Source organism: Lithobates pipiens, unplaced genomic scaffold (assembly GCF_037356315.1).
Source record: "Lithobates pipiens isolate NorthernLeopardFrog02 unplaced genomic scaffold, aLitPip1_a1.2 Scaffold_8, whole genome shotgun sequence".
Taxonomy (NCBI): Eukaryota; Metazoa; Chordata; class Amphibia; order Anura; family Ranidae; genus Lithobates; species Lithobates pipiens.
In genome coordinates this window covers 51631133-51653617 of record NW_027507903.1, presented here as the reverse complement: position 1 = coordinate 51653617, position 22485 = coordinate 51631133, and the positions used below count along the sequence as shown (strand labels likewise).

At 42.7% G+C, this 22485-nt stretch overlaps 1 protein-coding gene across 26 annotated transcripts in view; it reads right to left on the bottom strand.

Annotated features, from left to right (window-relative positions):
* Nucleotides 1-22485, bottom strand: part of PPIP5K1 (diphosphoinositol pentakisphosphate kinase 1) — a 332491-nt gene that overhangs the window by 191554 nt on the left and 118452 nt on the right. For 19 of the 26 annotated variants that reach the window (XM_077473361.1, XM_077473337.1, XM_077473343.1 and 16 more), the window contains exons 14-19: nt 20600-20685; nt 20351-20476; nt 19338-19385; nt 9987-10108; nt 7482-7658; nt 6666-6807 (exon numbers count right to left, since the gene is read on the bottom strand). In XM_077473361.1, the coding sequence (XP_077329487.1) occupies nt 6666-6807; nt 7482-7658; nt 9987-10108; nt 19338-19385; nt 20351-20476; nt 20600-20685 (701 nt within the window). The remainder of the gene's footprint in view (nt 1-6665; nt 6808-7481; nt 7659-9986; nt 10109-19337; nt 19386-20350; nt 20477-20599; nt 20686-22485) is intronic. The other 7 variants (XM_077473341.1, XM_077473349.1, XM_077473352.1 and 4 more) reach the window with 1 other exon arrangement.

The following is a 22485-nucleotide window of genomic DNA, read 5'->3' as shown; positions in this document are numbered from 1 at the left end:
ATAGACATTTAATATGTCACTCCTTTTCACTTCATTGCACTAGGTCATACAAATTTGTGATCTGTTTTACACTTCTCAACACCAGTACTATCCTTTGGATTTTTGGTGCTTACACAGCTTTTCATTTTCTTGCCTTCTCTCTTCATCTATATTTTTTCGTTTATTCTTATCTTTTCACATTCTACCTCTGTCGTTGCTCTCGGTCCATTCCAGTTTGTAACATGAATGCTACAAAGACATCTACATTTTCATACAACCATTAGAGCCCATTCACACAGGGGCAACACGACTTGTAGGCGACTTGATCAGGCTACTTGGACACGACTTGACAGCGGCGACTTGGGACGACTTCAAAACGACTTGTGATGACTTCAAGCGCGACTTGGGACGACTTACAAGTCGCCCCAGGCCAGGCGACTTTTGCCGCGGCCAAGCAGAGAATGAGCTCAAGGGGAAACTCCACGGCAAATTTCTGAAAAAAATTTGGCGTGGGTTCCCCCTCCGAGAGCATACCAGGTCCTTAGGTCTGGTATGGATTCCAAGGGGAACCCCCTACGCCGAAAAAACGGCGTGGGGGTCCCCCCCAGATCCACACCAGACCCTTATCCGAGCACGCTACCCGGCCGGCTAGGAAAGGGGGTGGGGACGAGCGGGCGGCCCCCCCCCTCCTGAGCCGTACCAGGCCGCGTGCCCTCAACATGGGGGGGGTGCCTTGGGGGAGGGGGGCGTGCGGCCCCCCCCACCCCAAAGCACCTTGTCCCCATGTTGATGAGGACAAGGGCCTCTTCCCGACAACCCTGGCCGTTGGTTGTCGGGGTCTGCGGGCGGGGGGCTTATCGGAATCCGGGAGCCCCCTTTAATAAGGGGGCCCCCGGATACCGGCCCCCCACCCTATGTGAATGAGTATGGGGTACAATGTACCCCTACCCATTCACCTGTGAAATAAAGTACAATAAAACACACAACACAGAGAAAAAGTATTTTATTGCACAGCCGGGGGTCTTCCGTCTTCGGGGGTCTTCTCGCCGGACTCCTCCGCTATGTGTGTGTAGCTCTTTTGCCAGCGGAGGAGTCCGGCTTTCTTCCTCCCCGCCGCCGGCCTCTTCTCCCGACTTCGGGGGTCTTGTCCCCCTCTTCGGTTCTTCTGCCGGGCCACCGCGCCTGGTCCGGTGGCCCGGTCTTCCGTCGCCGTCTTCCGTTCTTCTGTCGCCGCCTTCGGTTCTTCTGCCGGGCCACCGCGCCTTCTTATAGCTCTTTTACAGGCGGTGGCCCGGTCTTCCGTCGCCGCCGCCGCCGCCGCCTTCCGTTCTTCTCCTTCTTCTTCTCCTGGAGATGTTGACTCGACGAGCTCTCCGGCCGGAATGCCAGGGACGCGCTCCGCTGCCTCTTATATAGGGACAATGGGGCGGTGTCACATGGGTTGATGTCACATGGGTTGGTCACATGGGTTGATGTCACATGGTAAGGGGGCGGGGTCACCATGTGACATCAACCCATGTGACCAACCCATGTGACATCAACCCATGTGACACCGCCCCATTGTCCCTATATAAGAGGCAGCGGAGCGCGTCCCTGGCATTGTGGCCGGAGAGCTCGTCGAGTCAACATCTCCAGGAGAAGAAGAAGAAGGAGAAGAACGGAAGGCGGCGGCGGCGGCGACGGAAGACCGGGCCACCGCCTGTAAAAGAGCTATAAGAAGGCGCGGTGGCCCGGCAGAAGAACCGAAGGCGGCGACAGAAGAACGGAAGACGGCGACAGAAGACCGGGCCACCGGACCAGGCGCGGTGGCCCGGCAGAAGAACCGAAGAGGGGGACAAGACCCCCGAAGTCGGGAGAAGAGGCCGGCGGCGGGGAGGAAGAAAGCCGGACTCCTCCGCTGGCAAAAGAGCTACACACACATAGCGGAGGAGTCCGGCGAGAAGACCCCCGAAGACGGAAGACCCCCGGCTGTGCAATAAAATACTTTTTCTCTGTGTTGTGTGTTTTATTGTACTTTATTTCACAGGTGAATGGGTAGGGGTACATTGTACCCCATACTCATTCACATAGGGTGGGGGGCCGGTATCCGGGGGCCCCCTTATTAAAGGGGGCTCCCGGATTCCGATAAGCCCCCCGCCCGCAGACCCCGACAACCAACGGCCAGGGTTGTCGGGAAGAGGCCCTTGTCCTCATCAACATGGGGACAAGGTGCTTTGGGGTGGGGGGGCCGCACGCCCCCCCTCCCCCAAGGCACCCCCCCATGTTGAGGGCACGCGGCCTGGTACGGCTCAGGAGGGGGGGGGCCGCCCGCTCTTCCCCACCCCCTTTCCTGGCCGGCCGGGTAGCGTGCTCGGATAAGGGTCTGGTGTGGATCTGGGGGGGACCCCCACGCCGTTTTTTCGGCGTAGGGGGTTCCCCTTGGAATCCATACCAGACCTAAGGGCCTGGTATGCTCTCGGAGGGGGAACCCACGCCGAATTTTTTTCAGAAATTTGCCGTGGAGTTCCCTCTTGAGAGCTGATAATTCTGTCAAAGTCGCCTCCGTATAGACAGAGATCCGACTTGGAGGCGACCTCCATTGAAATCAATGGGTACCGGTCGCCTACAAGTCGGATAGAAGTAGTACAGGAACCTTTTTTGAAGTCGGAGCGACTTCAGTAGTGTGCATTAACACGGCTCTCATTCACTTACATTGATTTTTAAATGTTGTCCGACCTGAGGCGACCTGAGGCGACTAGGGGCGACCTGAAGTCGGATCAGGAGTTGCCCCTGTGTGAATGGGCTCTTACGGTGATTACTATTATACTCATATTTATATATTTATTGGCACCTTTCTTGTTACGTTGTGTTTGGAAATGAGACACGCCATAGGTCTTTTCTTTCACATTTCTGCACTCTCTGCATCCCTTTCTTGCACACTATCACCTGTCTGCATCCACGCCACAATGTCGGGATTTCACTTTACAATAGTGACATCACATCATTTATACTTTTAGACTATTATTAAATACTTTGTTAATTGATTTAGATACATATATATTCTTATTTCAGTTGTTACGACATATGTGGCCACGGGGCACTCTAGGATACACCACATTCACCCCTCTTTTTTTTCTTGTCGCCATGTCTGCCCTCCACCTGCTCCCTATGTGGTTGCTGCAAACCATGCCTCTTCAGTTCCCGGTGGAGGCACTTACCGCTTTTACCTCTGGAGATCAGTCCATTGGATCAACAGACCATAATGTGAGTATGGAGTACCTCTGAGGCCACATGCTTTTTCTCGAATAAAATCATCATTGTATGCCACATCTTACCGATACTTATTGTCTTTTTAGATATCCCACATATACATCTATTCCTGAGGTAGCGAGCACTGCTCGCAAAATGCGTCGAGTATATAGGCTGTATATGTATACTATGTACTTTTAGTATTATGGCAAACATGTTTATGGTCAAGTTAAGATTCATGATGGTTCTTTATATATATTGACTCATGACTATGTCTGTGAAACTCTAATAAAACCTTTATTAATTCATTATACTTATTGTTTTGACCTCTATGAACAACTCATTTAAAGTCCCATGGGCTAACTCGTTTTGTATTATTTGTATTTTAGGGATGGAGTTGTATCATATTAAGAGATAGTATTCAGACCACCCTCCTCTTTTCATTTTTTTTATTCTAGATCTATGATGAATACACCCTTATAACATGCGTAAGATGGCCTAAGCTTTGCACCACTGCACAAGTCACGCCCCCTGATATGTTTCCCCAACTCAGTGCTTAGTCATAAAGGACCCCATGACTAAGCACAGGGGGGTGGGGTGAAACATGTCAGGGCATGTGGCTTGTGGAGTTTTGGCATTGTTTGTAAGACATTCCTGTAGTTCTTTCATGTATGATCATTTAGTCCAAAAAAATTGTGGAATTTATGCAGTTTAGGGTCAAGCTTAAATTCTTGAAATTGTCTATATACACAGACCTATTACACTTTGTTTGGCTGTTAAAGCAAATGTTTAGTTATAAAAAGCAACACAGCACCACCTGCAAAATAAATAATGAAATAAAAAAAAAGGCGTATGCACACCTGTCCCACCATCCGTTTCTCTAGCCTAGGTTTTCCACTCTTGTGATGCGGGAACCAGTGCGTTTGCAGTGCTGGTTCCTGCATCGCATCTCCCCCGCAGGCAGTTCGCACTGCCCTCTGTCAACCTCTGTGAGTGTCAATACAAAGTTAATGACATACCCAAATTGGTTCACAGATCGCAGTGCAAACTGTGGATTTGGACAGGAATAAGATCGCATGGGTGTGAACACCCATGCAATCAGATTCCAGTATGGAAAAAAAAGTCCCTGCACTTTTTTGTGCGAATCCAATGCAAGTTCAGCCATACAAACTGTATGGACATCGCATGTGATCGGGAAACAGCAATGCAGGTGCGAATCACATGCAATGTCTGTGTTTGCATATGTGTGAACCCAGACTTACACATCAACAGCCGCATCACATCCAACACACCATCCAGCTGTGTCGGATGCCCAGTCTTCTCTGCTGTGTGATGTGGCTTCTCCTGCTGGTTACAGAACAGGACACAAGTGGCATGAGATGAAACTTGCATGGTGGAGCCAACTTTAGTGTCAACCCAGAAGTTTGAGTACTCTTAATTATTATTTAATTTTAACACATGTAAGTGCAATATATTTTTAATAAAGAGTTAAAAAAAAAAAAAAAAGATATATGGGCCATTCTCTACCAACTTTTTCCCTGAGCTTTGTGCTGCAGCCCATCAGAGGCAGGGACCCGGATGCCAGCAGGGGGGTGACGGCCTCGCTAGGATTATAAAAGTGCACCAGTAACATCTACTCATTTGTGGCTATGCTTTAGATGACTTCTCTTTAATTATGGGGTCATATCTGGTAAGCTTATATCTCATCACTTTGGGTGAAGGTTGGGGAACCATTGAGGCACTTTTTGTTTGGAGTCACTGTTTTTTATTACACTTAAAAGAAAAGTTGGGCTTTTTCTCTTTTTAAAAATCATACTTACCTATGTAGATGCAGAATCTCCCGCCTGCTCTAAGACTGAGAACCGAGCAATCAAAGACCGCTGATCCCTCAGTTCTTAGAGCTTCGTGATCAGAGAGCTGGTGACGATCAGTCTTGTCTCTCTGCTCTGCCCCCACCCCGCTGTCTGCTGAAAACAGGTCACAGGAGTGCAGTTCATTCCACAGAAGAAGTACAGCTATACAAGCTTTAGCTGTACTCCTTTAATGACTGCTGCTTTTACTTTCAATAGTTTTTATTGATGAGTAACAATAATATATTGACAAAGATACAGGTAAAACCATCTGCTAACATCAGATAAAGTAATACATTAAAGGACTTAGTACATGTTCAAGATGAAAAAGAGCATAGTGGTCTCAACAAGGTAATGCCTGTAGCCTTATGAGTTTATGTGAAATCTCCCTTAATACCTGTACAATATTGTAATTAGAAATATATTTCAGTTAGAGGGAAATATATATTTAAAGTATTGAGTGTTGTGTTGGTGTTACTGTAATTAGTTCAACTTCAAAGCTTGGCCTTTTGTTTTCCCTGATAACATCTCACCTGGGAAGTAACAACAGCTTTGTTTGACTCATCCAATCAGGCTGTTCCCAATATACATTTACTTGGTACAGTGACTAATTAGGGAGAATTAGATTAGCCACACTACAGAAAGTAGGGGGATATAATGCTTTGTGAGCAAGCCAACTGACGCTGGTGTGGGAACACACGGCAGTCACCATGGGCTGACCTGAAGTTAACAGGTAATCTAACTCTAAACTTGCACCTTATATTGTATTGTAAATATGGTTCTGTGAGTAATTTGTAAATATCATGTAAGCCAGGGGACCTACACTGTACATTGTGTTGTAAATACTGTCTGGTGTGTAACTTGTATATATTATGTAACCCTATAAATGTGTATTGCGGATTGAACTACCTCTTTTGTACAAGATCTCTCAGATCTAGATATGTATATGTCCATACTACTACAATGATTGAGGTGTATGCACAGAATCATAAATACTAGGCAAGGCAACATGCTGAAGCTCAAAACTTCTAAAGGAGGAGGGGACTCCCTGATCCCAACACCCCACACGGGATCTTGCTGTGTTGGGTAGGAGGGGTCCATTTCCCCCAATTGAGATGACAGCTGCTTTTACTTCACTGAGGACTTTTTGTCCTTTTGGGAATATACTCCGTATAATACATGTCTTTTTGCATTTATTGATTTATTCACTTTTGCAAAGTCTATACCTTTTTTGTATGGGTTATATATGTAGCACAACACATTACATTTATATTTGTGTACATAAGGTGATATCCCTTATCGTGTTTGCTGCTAAATTTTGTTTGTTCACCTATTTTTTAAACACTTGCGCAGTTTTTCTTTATTTATTGTGACATATGGGTCAGCAAAAAGAACCACAGCACCTGTCAGGAGGCATAGGTATACAACACTTCCAGAAGGGCCAAATACAGATATTTCTAGGCCCTTCCAGCTCTTGAACACATCACCATAAAGTTTCTTCTTTTGCAGGCGGTGCTTTTTCAACCAAGAGGCAGATTCACTATAAGTTATCAAATGGTTTCTCTTTAATACAAAAACTAGAACTATGGTTGCGTAGCTATATTTCACCTGCAGATTTTGGATCCTCCAGACGCTGCTGAATCTGAGAAGTGAGACTTTGTAGGAGGGAGAAGACCTGGTCGCAGATTTTCACTGGGTTCTTTATTGCTTCCATGGAGTTAATCAAAGATATGCTGCTAGTCGGGGCCAGCTATAAAAGTAACAAAATTAACTGAGGAAAAGGCAACACAGACATTTTATATTTAAATGCTGACATTCAAAGATAAGTAAAGAACTTCGGCATGACAGGTCCTCTTTATGGAGAGATGTAGGGTCTATAAGACCCCAATCTCTCCTCTAGGCAGTAGAGGCCTTTCCAGCCGAGTCCCCGGCAAGGTTTAATTCCGCCGGCCTGGACGTGGTTGCATAACATCGCACCCAGGCCTCCGAGAGTCACAGAGACTGCTGGGGACCATCTGGCCCATCTGGATATCTGAAGCTGCAGACTTCATTCAGATATCCCCACTAAAAGCCCAGGATGTCATATGACGTACTGTGGTATGGAAGTTATTAAAATGTATTTAGCTTGCTGACTACAATGTTATGTTTCATGAGGTTGAACAACGTGGAGGATCCTCCTTTCAACTATGAATTTCTATGCCCCTGTTACAGAGGGACTAAAATGTTTACCAGAGAAGTTGGTGATGCCATGAAGAAGCTATTGGAATAAATAGGGGGTTAAATGGTGTGATGTGGGAAGAAACAGAGGCAACCTTGTGCTAGCAAATTCATGGCCTACTAAGACATTTTAAGACCAAGACAACCTACTTTTGTGTAAGCAAAGCAAATTATCAATCTCAGAATACTAGGCTACAGGTACCCTACCCTTTCTTGGTCGTCCTTGGTGAATTCAGCATCCTTGTGCATAATCTCATGGAGATGAGCCTTTACTTTCTGTTGACAGCTGCTCAGAGAATCACTGTCCAGGAGTCCGTTCATGTTTGCACTCTTAACCATCTGAACCAGAATTGGAGTAAGCTCACCTTCCAGTGCTAGGAGACCCTGTAGACATATTCAATGTTAGAACAATTAGATATTTTTCTACCAATACTGAATTTGAAACCTTGCATTTAAACGAATGTTATTTGAGAATAAAAATGTTATTTAATTTAATGCCAGCAGTCATGAGATATCTCACTTTCCCTGTTGGAATTTTTTGGATTACATTGGACAACAGAGCTTTTAGCTTCCTGAACATTCTTTGGTGTATTTTAGAGATTATCGACTGCTAATCACGAAAATAACCTGTCATTTAATCCATTGAGTACCATTTTATAGAATCTTCCGTTTTTCCAATACTTGTTGACTGTGCTGCATACATGAAAGAAACATGAAAACAGAGCAATTGTTGAAGCACATCCAGTACACCAAGTACAACTGGAATATTGGTGGAGATCTAAAACATAGTGGGTCTGCTGCTTGGAATGCAGCTCAGATATACCAAGTACTGTTGTTACACATATGAATATGACAGCCGTGCAAGACAGTCACATTACATTTAGAAGAATTATGCTCACAGAAACTGATCCAGCGGCTCCACAGCTGCCGGGTTACTTTCTGGCACAAATATTTTTATTCAATTTTCTTATTTAATGAAACAGAAGAAGAAGCATTCAATCTGCCCATGCATGGGCTTGGAATAACAGCATAACTCAGAGTAAGGCTTCACATACTGTCAAATAAGTAAAAGAAAACTTTGGTTATATGCAAGAAACCCAAACAGTTAAACAGCAGGGTCAGGGAAAATCCGCAAGGATATCAATGTCAAACCTGGATGAGCTAAAGCACTGGGAATGATACAGTAGGATTACGCAACTCAGGGAGCGCAAAGTAACCATAAAAAAAAAGCCCCAAGAGGAGTAGGAAAAAAAAAAAAGGGACAAAACGAAAAAGAAAGGGGGGGGGGGGGGGGTCTAGCAGAAAGAAGAGAAGGAGAGAAAGGAGGACAAAGGGGACATGGACTCGAGATAGTCAGGAAGGTCAGTCATGAGCATCCAATGCTAGCTGGAGGAAGTGAGGGCAAGGTGTATTAAAGCCACGGTTCCCACCCAAATCTTCAAAAAATTGTCAAGAGCATCCTTAAGAATGATAGACATTTGTTTGTTGAGCATTAGAGCCATCATATAATCTCTAACGCCCTGGAAAGGAACAGTAGTCTTCTTCCAGGCCTGCCTGGGAAATTGTCCTTTTAGCAGACAAGAATAGATATGTTGCCAACTTTTGCTGACAAGAATAGAGGCCTGGGATAGGGCAGTGGAGCAGGGTTAAATTAGCATCCTTTCAGATAGTCAGATGAAATAGAGTGTGTAGTAGGCCAAAGACTCTGGACCAAAAGCCTGTCAGATGTGAACAGTTCCACCATATGTGTAAGATGTCCCCACGATGGCCACAGCCTCGGAAACAGCGGCGATTAGAGCTAGGATTGGCATGGGCAGTATGAGCCGAGACCCAATACCATTGTAGGAGTACTATATATGCCGGGGGTGGCAGTGTTAAATGAACATTTTGCTACAGAGGACCAGGCTTTGCTCCAGTCTGCTACGTTTATCTCAGATAACAAGTCCTGTTCCCACTGAGAAACATATGAGAAAGATGTAGGGGACACTCTACTATTCAGGGAAGCGTAAAGGATGGAGATGAGAAGCTCCTGGATTACTTTCATTAGAAAGCCAATAACTTGTGAAATGAACACACATCCCTGATGGCTGCAGCTATCGCAAGCTTTACAGCGGTGGCAGTAAAAAGATTAAAACACATTATACCAATGTTACAGTATATTGTCAAACATTTGTATACATCTGGCCATCACAGCTATTTGAGCTTGTTGCACATCCCGTACCAAAGCCATGGGCATTAATATAGAATTGACACCCCCCTCACTGGGGATATTTGGGATCAGGTATTGATTATAGGTTTGATGTCGGAGTTCTTTGTTGGAAACTCGAGTTTCTCCACACCAATCCCATCAAACCTTGTCTTTTTAGGCCTTTACATTCATGCTGGAATAATAAAGAAACTTTGCCAAGGTTTTTACACAGTTGTAAGCACACGGTTGTCCACGATGTCTTTGGACGCTGCGGCATTAAAAGTACCTTCATTGGAAATACCTAAACTCAATCATTTTGAGGGGTGTTTTGGTCATATAGCATATAATCGATACATTATATGTGGTTTTCAGTTAATCACTAGCTTTCATAATAAGTATGTGTCTGATGTTTTGGTTTCATCGAAAAAAACATTACTGATAACCATTTTTTGTGGACATACACTGCAGATTAATAAATATCGCTCCCTGCTTTTTATACCTTTTTGTGTTATTAATATAATCACCTTTGCAAAAGCTGCAGCAGTCATTTGTACTCGACCCTCATCTGATGCATAAATCTTGAGGTCATGACGGTAAGTGCTGTGCAGTCGCAGAAGTCCACAGCCTGGAAACCCTGCATAATCTCCTGCAATTTATTAGCAAAGTCTTTATTTATAAAGCATAAATCAGTCAATGGAAATGTATAAATTAAAAAAGTCAAGAGTTAGCTCAAATTTACTAGTTGTACGGCTCCAAAAGCTAAGTTTCTTGTTGACAGTACTTCTTAGACCATAACAAAAATGCAAAGTAAATAGCATAACATGAAATAAAAACCAAATAGAAATTAAGAATGGATCCGTTAAACATAATGCTATAAAAGAATGCTTGGAAGTCAAATACATTGTCTTTAATCCTGTGGATGATGTTGAGGGTGGTGTGGGAGGGAGTGGAGTGCAGCTAGTTTATTCATCTATCTATTGCTGATGTCTGTGTCTTGAGAACTGTAGTGGTTCTTCTATTTTGCAAAACTCAAAAAGAATTTATAAAAAAATAAAAAAATAAAAAAAAAACACAAAAACAAATGCTGTGTAAGTACTGGAAACTTATTTTCTGTACAAATAATACTTTTATAAAATGGTGAACATTTTTAGCAGGACCATTGGAGGAGCTTTAGAGATCCTTCTGGAGCCTCCCATATGCTCAACTAACATCCACCCAGAAAATCTTCCAGAAAACACCGTCCAAATGATATTACTTAAAGCAATATTAAAGACTTGTTGTTAAAAAAATAAAATAAAAAGACATGTTATACTTACTTGATCTGTGCAGTGATTTTGCACACAGCAGCCCAGATCCTTCTCTTCTCAGGTCCCACAGCAAGCTGCTTTCTGTGGAGGGCACCCAATCTTGCGCACTTCCAAGCCACAGCTCTGTGTGTCCATTCACACACTGAGCCATGGTTCGGCCCCGCCCCCTTCATCTCCTGATTGGCTCAATGGCTGTGATTGACAAAAAGCCAATTAGGAGTGTAAGTCCCCAGAGAGGCAAGGCTCTTGTGGACATCACTGGATTGAGAGGGAGCTCAGGTAAGTATTAGGAGGGGTTGAGGGGGGCTGCTGCACACAGATTTTTTCTACCTTCATGTATCGAATGCATGAAGGTGAAAAACCTTGTGCCTTTACCACCACTTTAAGCCAGGCATACATGGATCAAATCTCAGGCCAGTTCAGCAGTTTGATCCATATATGGGCAACCAGCCCATAGTTCAGTACAACCAGCCTGTTAATTTTTTTTTTCATGCAATCACTGGCAGCAGCTATAGCTGTCAGCAATGATCTTTGTGTTCTGCCAGCAGGGAAGGCTGCTCTCCAGCAGAACACAAAAGCTCTGCAGGAGGTATTACCCCATCACCACACAACCATGGTGGAAGAAAAGGAAACTGCAGTCTTAGAAATCAGGCAAAAAGAGTTAGAGGCAGGCACAAACATGGCATTGCCAATACCACATGTTGTTTCAACAAATCTAAGTATAACATGGAAGATAACAACATTAATGGTAATGGTAACACAGCTAAGAGTTTAATGATCTTCAAGAAGAACTGCTTCTCCAGAGCCTCTCCTTCATCTGGACCTGCCCCATGCTAGGCAAATTTTAGACCAAGGTGTTTAAAAACCAACACATCCTATTTAATTGTCCTTTTCCTGAAGAACTTTGCACCTCTCCACCTCAAATCTCCCCTTCTCATTAAATCCAAATTAAATCTAGTATGTGATTTTAGTGGCCAAACAAACCATCACTAAAAGCAAGGAAGAAGCCATCTGTATATTTTACGGAAGGTAAGCAATGCATCTACTTGTTTTTTTACCAATGAGAAACTTACATGGATACCCACAAGAAATCTCCCAATGTGTGGTCCCCATGGATCCAATATCCCCATGCCTCGCTTAATAGTCATATTAATTTAGAATACACCAATACTGGGAGGAACGTATTGCAACTCCGGAGCCTTCTCTTTTTCTCCTCCTCTACCCCTTATGTAGTCTCCCCTCTTTTGGCTCACTGCAAGTTGCCTTGGGCTCTATTTTCTCTCTTTTCTTCTGTATTTTCTCTACAATTACAAAACAGTGCCTTGCAGACCACAGATACTCTTTGTACCAGTTAACAGCATGGAAAAAAAAGGAGTACATGGTATTATACGCTTTAAGGGCTCCTTCACACAGACGTGTGTGTACAGAGCGGGATATGCAATTAGCGGACCTCCAGCTGTTGCAGAACTACAAGTTCCACGAGGCAAAGCAAGGACTCTGACAGCCACAAGCATGACACCCAAAGGCAGAGGCATGATGGAACTTGTAGTTTTGCAACAGCTGGAGGTCTGCTAATTGTATATCCCCGCTTTAAAGCATCAACAGCAAAACATAGCGCTTGAGGAATATCTGTCTTACTTTCAGGCAGATCATCCTCCTGGTTAAGCCTATCAGACCGTTTTACCTGATCCTTTATGGACTGGCAAATACCAATTGCTAGAACAGCTGGCTGAATAGCTGAACTGGCCAAAGAAAAGGAAGCCTTTAATAATAACTCCAATTTCTTGTCAACAGGGTCTTTCAAGCCCTGTGCATTATCTACTGGACAAGTTAAGTTCTTGTTTAAGGAAGAGACTGCTACATCTACGGCTGGCATGCTCCATTTTTTAACAAACTTTTCATCCATGGTATATAAAAGGGAAAATCTTAGCCCTTGTACACACGGTCGGACATTCCGACAACCAAATCCGTCGGATTTTGTAAGAAACTGTTGCATACACACAGTTGGACAAAGTTGTCTGAAAATCCAATCGTACTTAACGTGATGACATTATTTCGTTAGGACGGGACTACGCCCAATAGCTTTGGTCTAGGAATTTGATCTAAGCATGCGTGGCACTTTGTCTGATCGGAATTCTCTACACATGTTTGGACAAAGTCCGATTGGATCATGTCAGAAAATTTTATAGCCCAGCTGGAAAACTTGGTCCGTCGGATACTCCAACGGAAACAGTCCGATGGAGCCCACACACTGTCAGATTACTCGACAACACGGTCCTATCGGACATTGTCCATCGGAATGTCCGACCGTGTGTACAAGGGCTTAGAAGGAACAAAAGTCCTGTCAGGATGTTCCCAATCAGCGTACACTGCCTGTTCCAACAGGGGGTATAGAGGGAAAGTCTGTGCGACCTGAAGAGGCCTCAGAGATCCCAAAGAGGACCAGGGGGGCTCAGTCACCTCTGCAAGAGTCAACTTAAAGGCAGAACAAACCATTTCGGTCAGGACCAGGATCAAAGCCTCTGCGACTGAGAGGCAGACATTGACTGGATATCTTCTCGTCAAGATTGCTCAGGAGCAGACCCATCTGTGGGGCACTCCACCGAATGCTGAGCTTTAAGCTCTTCCCCATCCTCAACCCATTCCTGCTCCAGACTTGGAGACTCTGGGGAGGGGAATCTGTCAAGCTTCCTGCCACCCTACGGGGTGGAGACAATCATGCCATCAATCTTGTGCTCTAATCTGGCTAGGGATGAGGACCGTTCATCCTTAGTGATAAAGGGTGAAGCAGCAGCGTTGACTGTAGGCACAATACCAGATAGGCGCAGCGGCTCAGATTGCTCGAAAGCCTCTGGTTCTTCAGGGGATACAACACTAGGGATATGACTAGGTTCATCAGGAACTACTGGTGACATAGATGTGCCTTTCCCTGTGGTGTTAGTCCCACTCCTCTTTTTGGAAGACATTTAATAGCCACAAACAGAGTACTTGGGTGTAGTATTAAAACACCTTAGAAGGGAGACCATTTAATAGGGCTCACCAAGCCCCTATGTAACAATCCTGCTAAGCACCTTTGGCCTGCCAAGCAACACCTGGTGACTCACGTGACCCGGGAAAGGAAAAATGAACCACTGCAAGTGTCTGTTCAGAGCCCGCTCTGTGTCCCACAGTTGCCTTCTGGAAGCACCACATGCTTGACCTACACAGCTTAAATAAACTGGGTGCGCTCCGGGAACGACGGTATACACGTACAACGCAAATCTTCGTGTGCCCAGATAAAGGCTATGTTGCATGTGCGGGGAAGCCGCATGCTCCATGGCCGCCAAACAAACTGCTGAGCCCAGCGGCATTCTTGCGCCATGGCGAACCAAGGCGAAATGGTGCACTGTAGCATCATACAGGTAAAAAACAGCCAGACATAAGCAAAAAAGCACACTCTGCTAGCCTAGAACTCCCCCGTATGGTCACCGCACATAGGTGTCCAGCTTTTAGCTAGCTTGACTGATTGTTAATTGTCAATGGGACACCCCACAATAATAGAGTAAAGGGGTTTCACTTACCCATCCAGGTGCAGGGCCACTTAGAAACCAAGGGCCCAATCTTCACCCTTTACGGCGGGTTCCTGTCACTTGGACCTTCAAGGACTGGGTACCCTTTCATGTTAGTTCCACTCCCTTGGACCTGTACAGCACCCTCCAGGAAATGCCTTAGTGCTGTAGTGTCCAGGATTTCCACTCCGCAGGTTCCAGCGTCTGAAGGCCACATTACAGGCAAAAGCTTGCAGGGTCTTGAGTCTTCTGGGTACCATTTATCTAAGCATAAAAGCCAAATGGATCTGATCGGTCAATCCCTTGATTCAATTTGGAACCATTCATGGGACTAAGGACCCGGAGCTCAGAGAGCTCAAACAAACCATGCCATCTACCTTGCAGATTCTGGTAAAAACAAAAAACAAAAAAAAAAAAACACGAAAGTACGTCCTGTATGGGAGAGGTTATATAGGGAATCACTTCCTGTCTGAAACCTGGTCTACCAGTGTCCATTCACCTAATGATGAAGTATAACCCAGCAGGTAATGAATATTAGCCTGACTCTGTGTCCCATGATGTATGAAAAAGAATAACAGCATTAAAAAATATAAAGATTTTTAGCAATTTTTGTTATTGGTAATGTATGTTAGTCAGGACAGCCTGAGAACATCTAGATCCGTCATTCTTAACCAGGGTTCCTTCAAAAGGTAGGAAGGGGTTCCTTGAGCTATATCGACTTCCCATCTGATGGTGCCTGCATAATTCCAGATCCAACACCATTTGGCAGAGCCAGCAGCAAGACACCAATTAACTTTTTAACTGTCCAGAAGGGTGTAATTCTGACCACGTGGCAAGGTGGGCACATTCTTCCAACTGACCACCAATGTAAGGGGCATTTTTCCTCATTGACCAACAACGAATTGATTTTGGAGGGTTTCTCCAGGACTTGGAAATCATTGCAAGGGTTTCTCTGGAGTAAAAAGGTTAAAGATTATGTAAACCCAACATTTCATATTCCTGATATGTCCCTGCTGTACCATGTACTTGTATGAAAAAGTATCCTGTTCTCTTTCTATTGCTTCCTTTGTGTAAAATCTCTGGTGTTCCTGCCAGTCCCTCTGCTTTCTTATTAAAAACTGACCACATTAAGCAGGAAAACACAGCGTGGTCAGTTCCCTAGCTGTGCTGGGAACTCAGGCTGCTCTCTTCCAATGATCAGACTTGTACGGACATGCTCCCTCTGCACAGCCATTCACTGGGAAGCTCAGTGTACTGCTGCTTCTCCTCCTCCCCCAGCTGTTATGCAGCTGAGAACAGAGGAAATGTACCGTATATACTCAAGTATAGGTCGATCCGAATATAAGCCGAGGCCCCTAATTTACCACAAAAAACTGGGAAAACTTATTGACTCGAGTATAAGCCGGGGGTGGGAAATGCAGCAGTTACTGTAAGTGGCAAAGAGGGTCAACAATGCCCATCTGCAGCTGCATATCTCACTGTGTCTATTGCATGCCTCCCTGTGTCCTGTGCAGATCTGCCTACCTCACTGTGTCCTGTGTATGCCTCCCTGTGTCCTGTGCAGATCTGCCTACCTCACTGTGCAGTCAGTTTTCAGCCTATCACGGACATCCTCGTCTGAGGGATGAGGGGATGTCCGTGATAGGCTGAAAACTGACTGCTGGGAAATTAAGTGTTCTGCCTATCAGACGAGGAGGAGGCGCGGCTTTTAAATACTGGAATGGCCGCTGTATGTTTTTATGACACGCTGGCCACCGTCTGTCTACATGACATGCCTGATCAGGTAGGCAGATGGCGGTGACTCGAGTATAAGCCAAGGGGGGCACTTTCAGCCTAAAAAAAAAGGGCTGAAAATCTCGGCTTATACTCGAGTATATACGGTAATCTCTTATAAAAAAAAAAAAGTGATAAAAAGGTATTGATGTTTTTTTATATCTATACACAAATGTTCTGTCTTTCATTTCTATTTTAAACTGAATGGGTTGCAAAGTGATCATTTATAATCACTTTAAGAAAGGCTGATCTAGATGCTGCTGCTCTGTACCCCATTTATTCTCTTCTCAAGCATATAGATGTTTAACCTGACCATCTTTGTGCAGAAAACCTGACAAAAAATGTCTGGGTGATTGACTTTGCATGCCCATGGGGAATAGCTGTAGAAACGCAGATCTTGTCGATTTCTGATTCCTGTAATAATTAATCTCCTGAACAATTCACTTAAATCAAATCGTATACCGTAAATTAGGAAGCATAAATAGGATTTAATTTTTTAATAGGAAAATTGTATTTTATCATGAATAAAACAATATTCCAAAAAACATATATACTGAAAAGTTTTAAGTGTTGCATTACATTGTTAGCCAAACAAAAAGACATCCAAAGGCACAAAACATTCCTTGGAAGGCAAACCATTAGTTTTTTTTTTGATGGGAAAAGGGTTCCATACACATTCAAATCATTTTCTTGTATCTGTTACCAGTAAACTAGCACAGGGTTTCCTCCTTATTAACATTCTATCCTTTAGGGTTTCCATAAATGTGAAGGTGTTTCTGAGCATAAGAATGCCTGCTGGAGCTGCTGCTTGGAAACACTTTAACATCTATGGGGACCCTGAAGAATAGATTATTATGATGGAGGAAACCTTTGGGACTTCTTTGGATATAGTTTTCCTTTTTGTATCAAATCTCTCCCATTACAAAAAACTTATTTTAGTACAGCTGATTTCCCTTGATGTGCAGTGGTTACAGTTCCAAATTTTTTTTCCAAGTTGCATGTACATTGAACATCCAAGACAGATTTATGTCGGTTCTCCCGGAGGAAGTGGGCCTTGTCCCTGCAAAACGCATGAGAGATTCCTGCATGGAACACCCCACGTGATCATCTGGGGATATAGTTAACTGGCATATTTTTGTAACTGCAGTTTTTTATAATCACACCTATGTGTTAGGCCCATTGTGTTTTAAACTTTTCTAAAAAAAAAATGTTGTACAAATAAAAGGGGTCTTTATTGTCCCCTTAAAGCCCCATTTGTTTGTTTTTTAAGGAATCAATATTTTTCAGTGTCTTATATGAGAGGATGTGGTACCAGTAAAACTGGGTGAACAAAAGCGTGCATTGTGCAGTCTCTTTCCCATCTTTCAGTATAGCGTAACTAAATGGCTAACATTTTAAAGAAGGTTAGGAGATGAATGATTACAGTTGGTAAGTGGATACTTCTCTACTTTTTCTTCCCTCCATTCTTTAGAAACTAGCCCTAGTTTGGGTATTTGGGTTGACCAGTATGAGTGAGTCCTTGAAAGTGAGATCAATGCCTGCTAAAGATCTTCCACTGCAAAATTCATTTTGGTAGCAAAATGGTTCATTTGTTAAATATTCATTAATGTATGATAAAATTCTAACCATGCCCTCAGAACTCTCTAATCTTAAAAAAAAAAAAAAAAAAAAAAAAAAAAAAAGAAAAAATGCTGTACCACAGAGCTAGAATACAAAATCAAAAAAGTCCCAGCTCAACTTACCGACTAGCCTGCAACCAACCAAATTGTCCTGTCTTGTACACATTTTCAAATACATGCGTAAGCTACAGAGCACGTAAAGGCACTCCAGTATTTTCTGTAGTCCTAACTCAAAATTTTGAGAGCCTCTACAGTGGAAGCGCATGCATTATAATGGATAGGCAGAGGGCAGGTGAGCCTGGAGGGAGTTAGGAATTTAGTTAGGGCTACAAAAAATACTGGGGTGTCTTGATGAACAAAACCCCTGTTTTTAATGCATGTTTTTAATGCATACTGCAAGACGGAACAATTTGGTTGGTTGCAGGCTGGTTTGTAAGTTGTAAGTCGAGCTGGGAATTTCTTTGGTTTTGTTTTGCATGTGTTGCCCTTCCATGTGCTCCTTGCTGCAAAGGCCAGTTATAGGTAAGGACAGTGGCTATCTGTTTGTACTGTACCACAGAGCTAGAAGCAAAGCAATAGAAATTTTTTGGACAGATGTATAATTCATTATACCCCCATTCAAGGCTTGCTGGGTCAGTCATTCTCCCGAATTTCTGTCTTGTCCTTTGCTTTCAACTAAGGGCTCATGTTGAAGGGGTGTTCTTGTCAAACACTGTGTTGCCAAGAATAGGCTGCATTTGACCTGCTTAGAATGCACACTTAGTTATGAAACGCAGAGCAACTCAAAGTAGGGTAAACGCAGTCTTTACACTGCCACATGTTCTACTCCATTCAAGTTAATGGCAATTTGCTGACCTGTGGCTGACATGTGCTTAATGCAGGAAAACAATGTCACAACTCCTAGCTGTTTTCCTTTATGTTATGACCTCATCAGTGTCATCATAGGAACTTCTGATTTATGAAGCCATGATCCAATTTGCTGCTAGGTAAACCAAAGCCAAATCATCAAATATTTATAAGGCTCTAAACATTTATGCTACCAGTTACAGATGCCTAATGTGTCCACTGATAACAGCCCCACATAAATGTCCTGTAATGTTTAGATAACCAGTACACCAGCTAAATTAAGAGGTTTCAAGTATGGAAATGTCCTAAAGACTTTAGTCTGGCACACAGGTGGACATTTATGTAAAAAAAAAAAAAAAGTGTTGCCAGAGGCAACTTTCTTCTAAGTTGCCTCTGGCAACACTTTTTTTTTTTTTTTTAGAAGATGACAAACGTTTTAGTATCACTTGCAGCATAAAACAAATATCTGATTAATTGTTATCAACTAGACCAGAGATATGCAATTAGCGTACCTCCAGCTGTTGCAAAACTACAAGTCCCATCATGCTGCCTCTGCCTCTGGTGTCATGCTTGTGGCTGTCAGAGTCTTGCTATGGCTCATGGGAGTTATAGTTCTGCAACAGCTGGAGGTCCGCTAATTGCATATCCCTGAACTAGACCATCTTCTTGTTAGTTCATTTTTGAAGAGTAGTTTGAATTGTTACTCGAGAGGGTCAAGGGAAAAGATTTTCCCAATGCAATCATGGGAAAAGTGCAAATCACACTACAATCAGGGCTCTTACCACAGTCTATAGGAGAGCTACAGCCCAAAGCCGGGATTTTACCACTCACTAGAATGATACGTTGACACAACAGAGAGGACAGAGGGTTAACCAGGGCCAAAGGCATTATAAACGCAGAGGACAGGTTACAAAATGAGAATGAATTACATTTACATAACATACAGAGAAAAACATTGCACTTAGAATTAGAAAGCTCTAAGCAAAAAAGATACAGCGTTATTACAAGCTTTATGCGTTCTTTCTTGCAGACAAAAGGCATATGGAACTACGTACACACTGAGATTAAGTTCAAACATTCAACAAGAACAAGTGACTCTGATGCTCAGTTTATGTCCTTTAGTGTCAACTGTGTAAGTGAGTGTGCCAGTAAATATGAGCAGGTATAGAAAAACACTGATACCTTGAGGCAAATTTATAAGCGAATATGACATTCAATGCAGGTGAATATTCCAGGTGCATGTGTTTTACATAGAGATGATTAATTCACCACCAGTAAATGTTTGGTGAAAGTCTCATTCAATGCTTTGTAGTTATGCCCTATGTGTAAGCTTGGTAAAGTGGTTGTAAAGGAATAAGGTTTGCATTACATGCACTAAAGGTAAAAAACCTTCTGCATGCAGTTTCCCCCAAATACAGTGCCTTGAAAAAGTATTCATACCCTTGAAATGTTCCACTTTTTGTCATGTTACAACCAAAAATATAAATGTATTTTATTGGGATTTTATGTGATAGACCAACACAAAGTGGCACTGTGAATTGGAAGGAAAATGATAAATGGTTTTCAATTTCTTTTTTACAAATAAATATGTGAAAAGTATGGCGTGTATTTGTATTCAGCCCCCCCAAATCAATACTTTGTAGAACCTCCTTTCACTGCAATTACAGCTGCAAATCACAAAGAATCACAAAGCACAATGAAGATGTTACACTTTGAAAGGCATGGTGGGGGGCTCAGGTTTGGAAAAAGACAGAAGGGTAGTGGAAGAGAAGAAATATATAAAAATAAAACCTACCTTGCCCTCCAGGATACATACAGCGGAAAGCCCGTCCTAGCTCTTCTGCTTGCACTCTCCCAGCTGGTGTCAGTTCCCCACCCCATTTCAAGACTAGAAGTAGAGATGGGGAGTCCTTTCGGGCATCTATGAAGACATTACATTATAAAAAAAAAAAAAAAAACTTGAATCTCCAAGTTGCTGCATGCATGAAAACTCTTCATACTGTGCAAATCAGTGTTATACTTAATAAAACCTTCCCCATCTTACCTTCATCCTCGCTGGATATTTTTGGATGACCATGGGGCAAATAAGTCAGCTGTACTTTCCTATTAATACCAGAGAAATGGCCGTACCTGGGAAAAAAAACAAAAAAAAGCAAATCACAGTTTTTTTATTTTCCTTGTGTCCAAAATATGGGCAAAGCACAAAACCACTCATATAAATAGGAACTGACAAAGAAGATCTTTAATTAATGAAAACTAACATGTATTATTTGCCATGAATTAAAATATATCATACACTGAGTAAACAAGATTATCGTTAACATAAGTGATTATCTTTTTTCCAAAGCACGTTCATGCTAATTAGGAATAAAATGCAGTGAACAACTCCACCAGGGGGCGCAAAGTGACTACATAACAGATAAAAACTGCATGAGCAGTAAGCTGTTGAACGTTTTAATAAAAAAAAAATATGATGCCCCTAAAATATCTGACAACCAGAGACAATTTCATTATTTTACAACACTCCCTTCCTCTGTATGTCAATAATAATCATCATGAAAATGAATAATAATGACCAGAAAATTGTAGCTTCCGATTATATTAGTGGTCAATGGTGAAATACCCCCCTGCATTGGTGATCAGTGCAGAAGTGACCCCTTACATTAACTGTCTGTGGGAAATTGCCCCTGTATGTTGATGGTCAATGGAATTGGGAAATCAATATTTCATTGTTTACTATTCAATCCCTAACAACCTCTGGAGGAACCCTAGGGTTGCACGAAACCTTGGTTGAGAAAGCCTGAACTAAACAATAACAAAAAAAATCACTTAAATCTGTTTAAATAAAGCCAATACTGTTTGGATTTGTTTGAGTTAAATTACAGGAGATATATTAGAATGTACTTAATAAAGGAGAAGTAGATAAACGACAGAAGTAACAGTGAATGGATACAGTGAATATGAGCCCACAACAGACAGGGGTGGTATCTAACTTCTCAGCAGTAGAAATTAAATCTCTAGTTTTCAGCAGTGAAAGTAATCAGAACATTGCAGAATAATTTTTGTTTGGTTGCTAATGCACTTTGTACATCACTCCTTTGATAAATCCTACAGCCGGCCATAGACCGTTCAATTCAAGATTCAAACCATATATGGACAGGCTGAATGTACCCAAGTTGATTGATCGATCATCTTGAGTACAACGAGCCTGTCAGATTTTACATACTGTAGCCTTATGAGTTTATGTGAAATCTCCATTAATACCTGTACAATATTGTAATTAGAAATATATTTCCATTAGATTTAAATATATATGTAAAGTATTGAGTGTTGGGTTGGTGTTACTGTAATTGGTTCAACTTCAAAGCTTGGCCTTTTGTTTTCCCTGATAACATCTCACCTGGGAAGTAAACAACAGCTTTCGTTGACTCATCCAATCAGGCTGTTCCCAATATACATTGACTAGGTACAGTGACCAATTAGGGAGAATGTATTAGCCACACTACAGAAAGTAGGGGGGGGGGATATAATGCTTTGTGAGCAAGCCAAGACACACTGGTGTGGGAGCACACGGCAGTCACCATGGGCTGACCTGAAGTTAACAGGTAACCTAACTCTGAACTTGCACCTTATATTGTATTGTAAATACGATTCTGTGAGTAATTTGTAAATATCATGTAAGCCAGGGGACCTACACTGTATATTGTGATGTACATACTGTCTGGTGTGTAATTTGTATATATATTATGTAACCCTATAAATGAATGTGTATTGCTGATTGAACTATCTCTTTTGTACAAGATCTCTCAGATCTAGATATGTATATGTCCATACTACTACAATGATTGAGGGGTATGTACATAATCATAAATACTAGTCAACAAATGGCGACCACGATGGGACAGGAAAAATTGGTGGTATCTTTCAGCA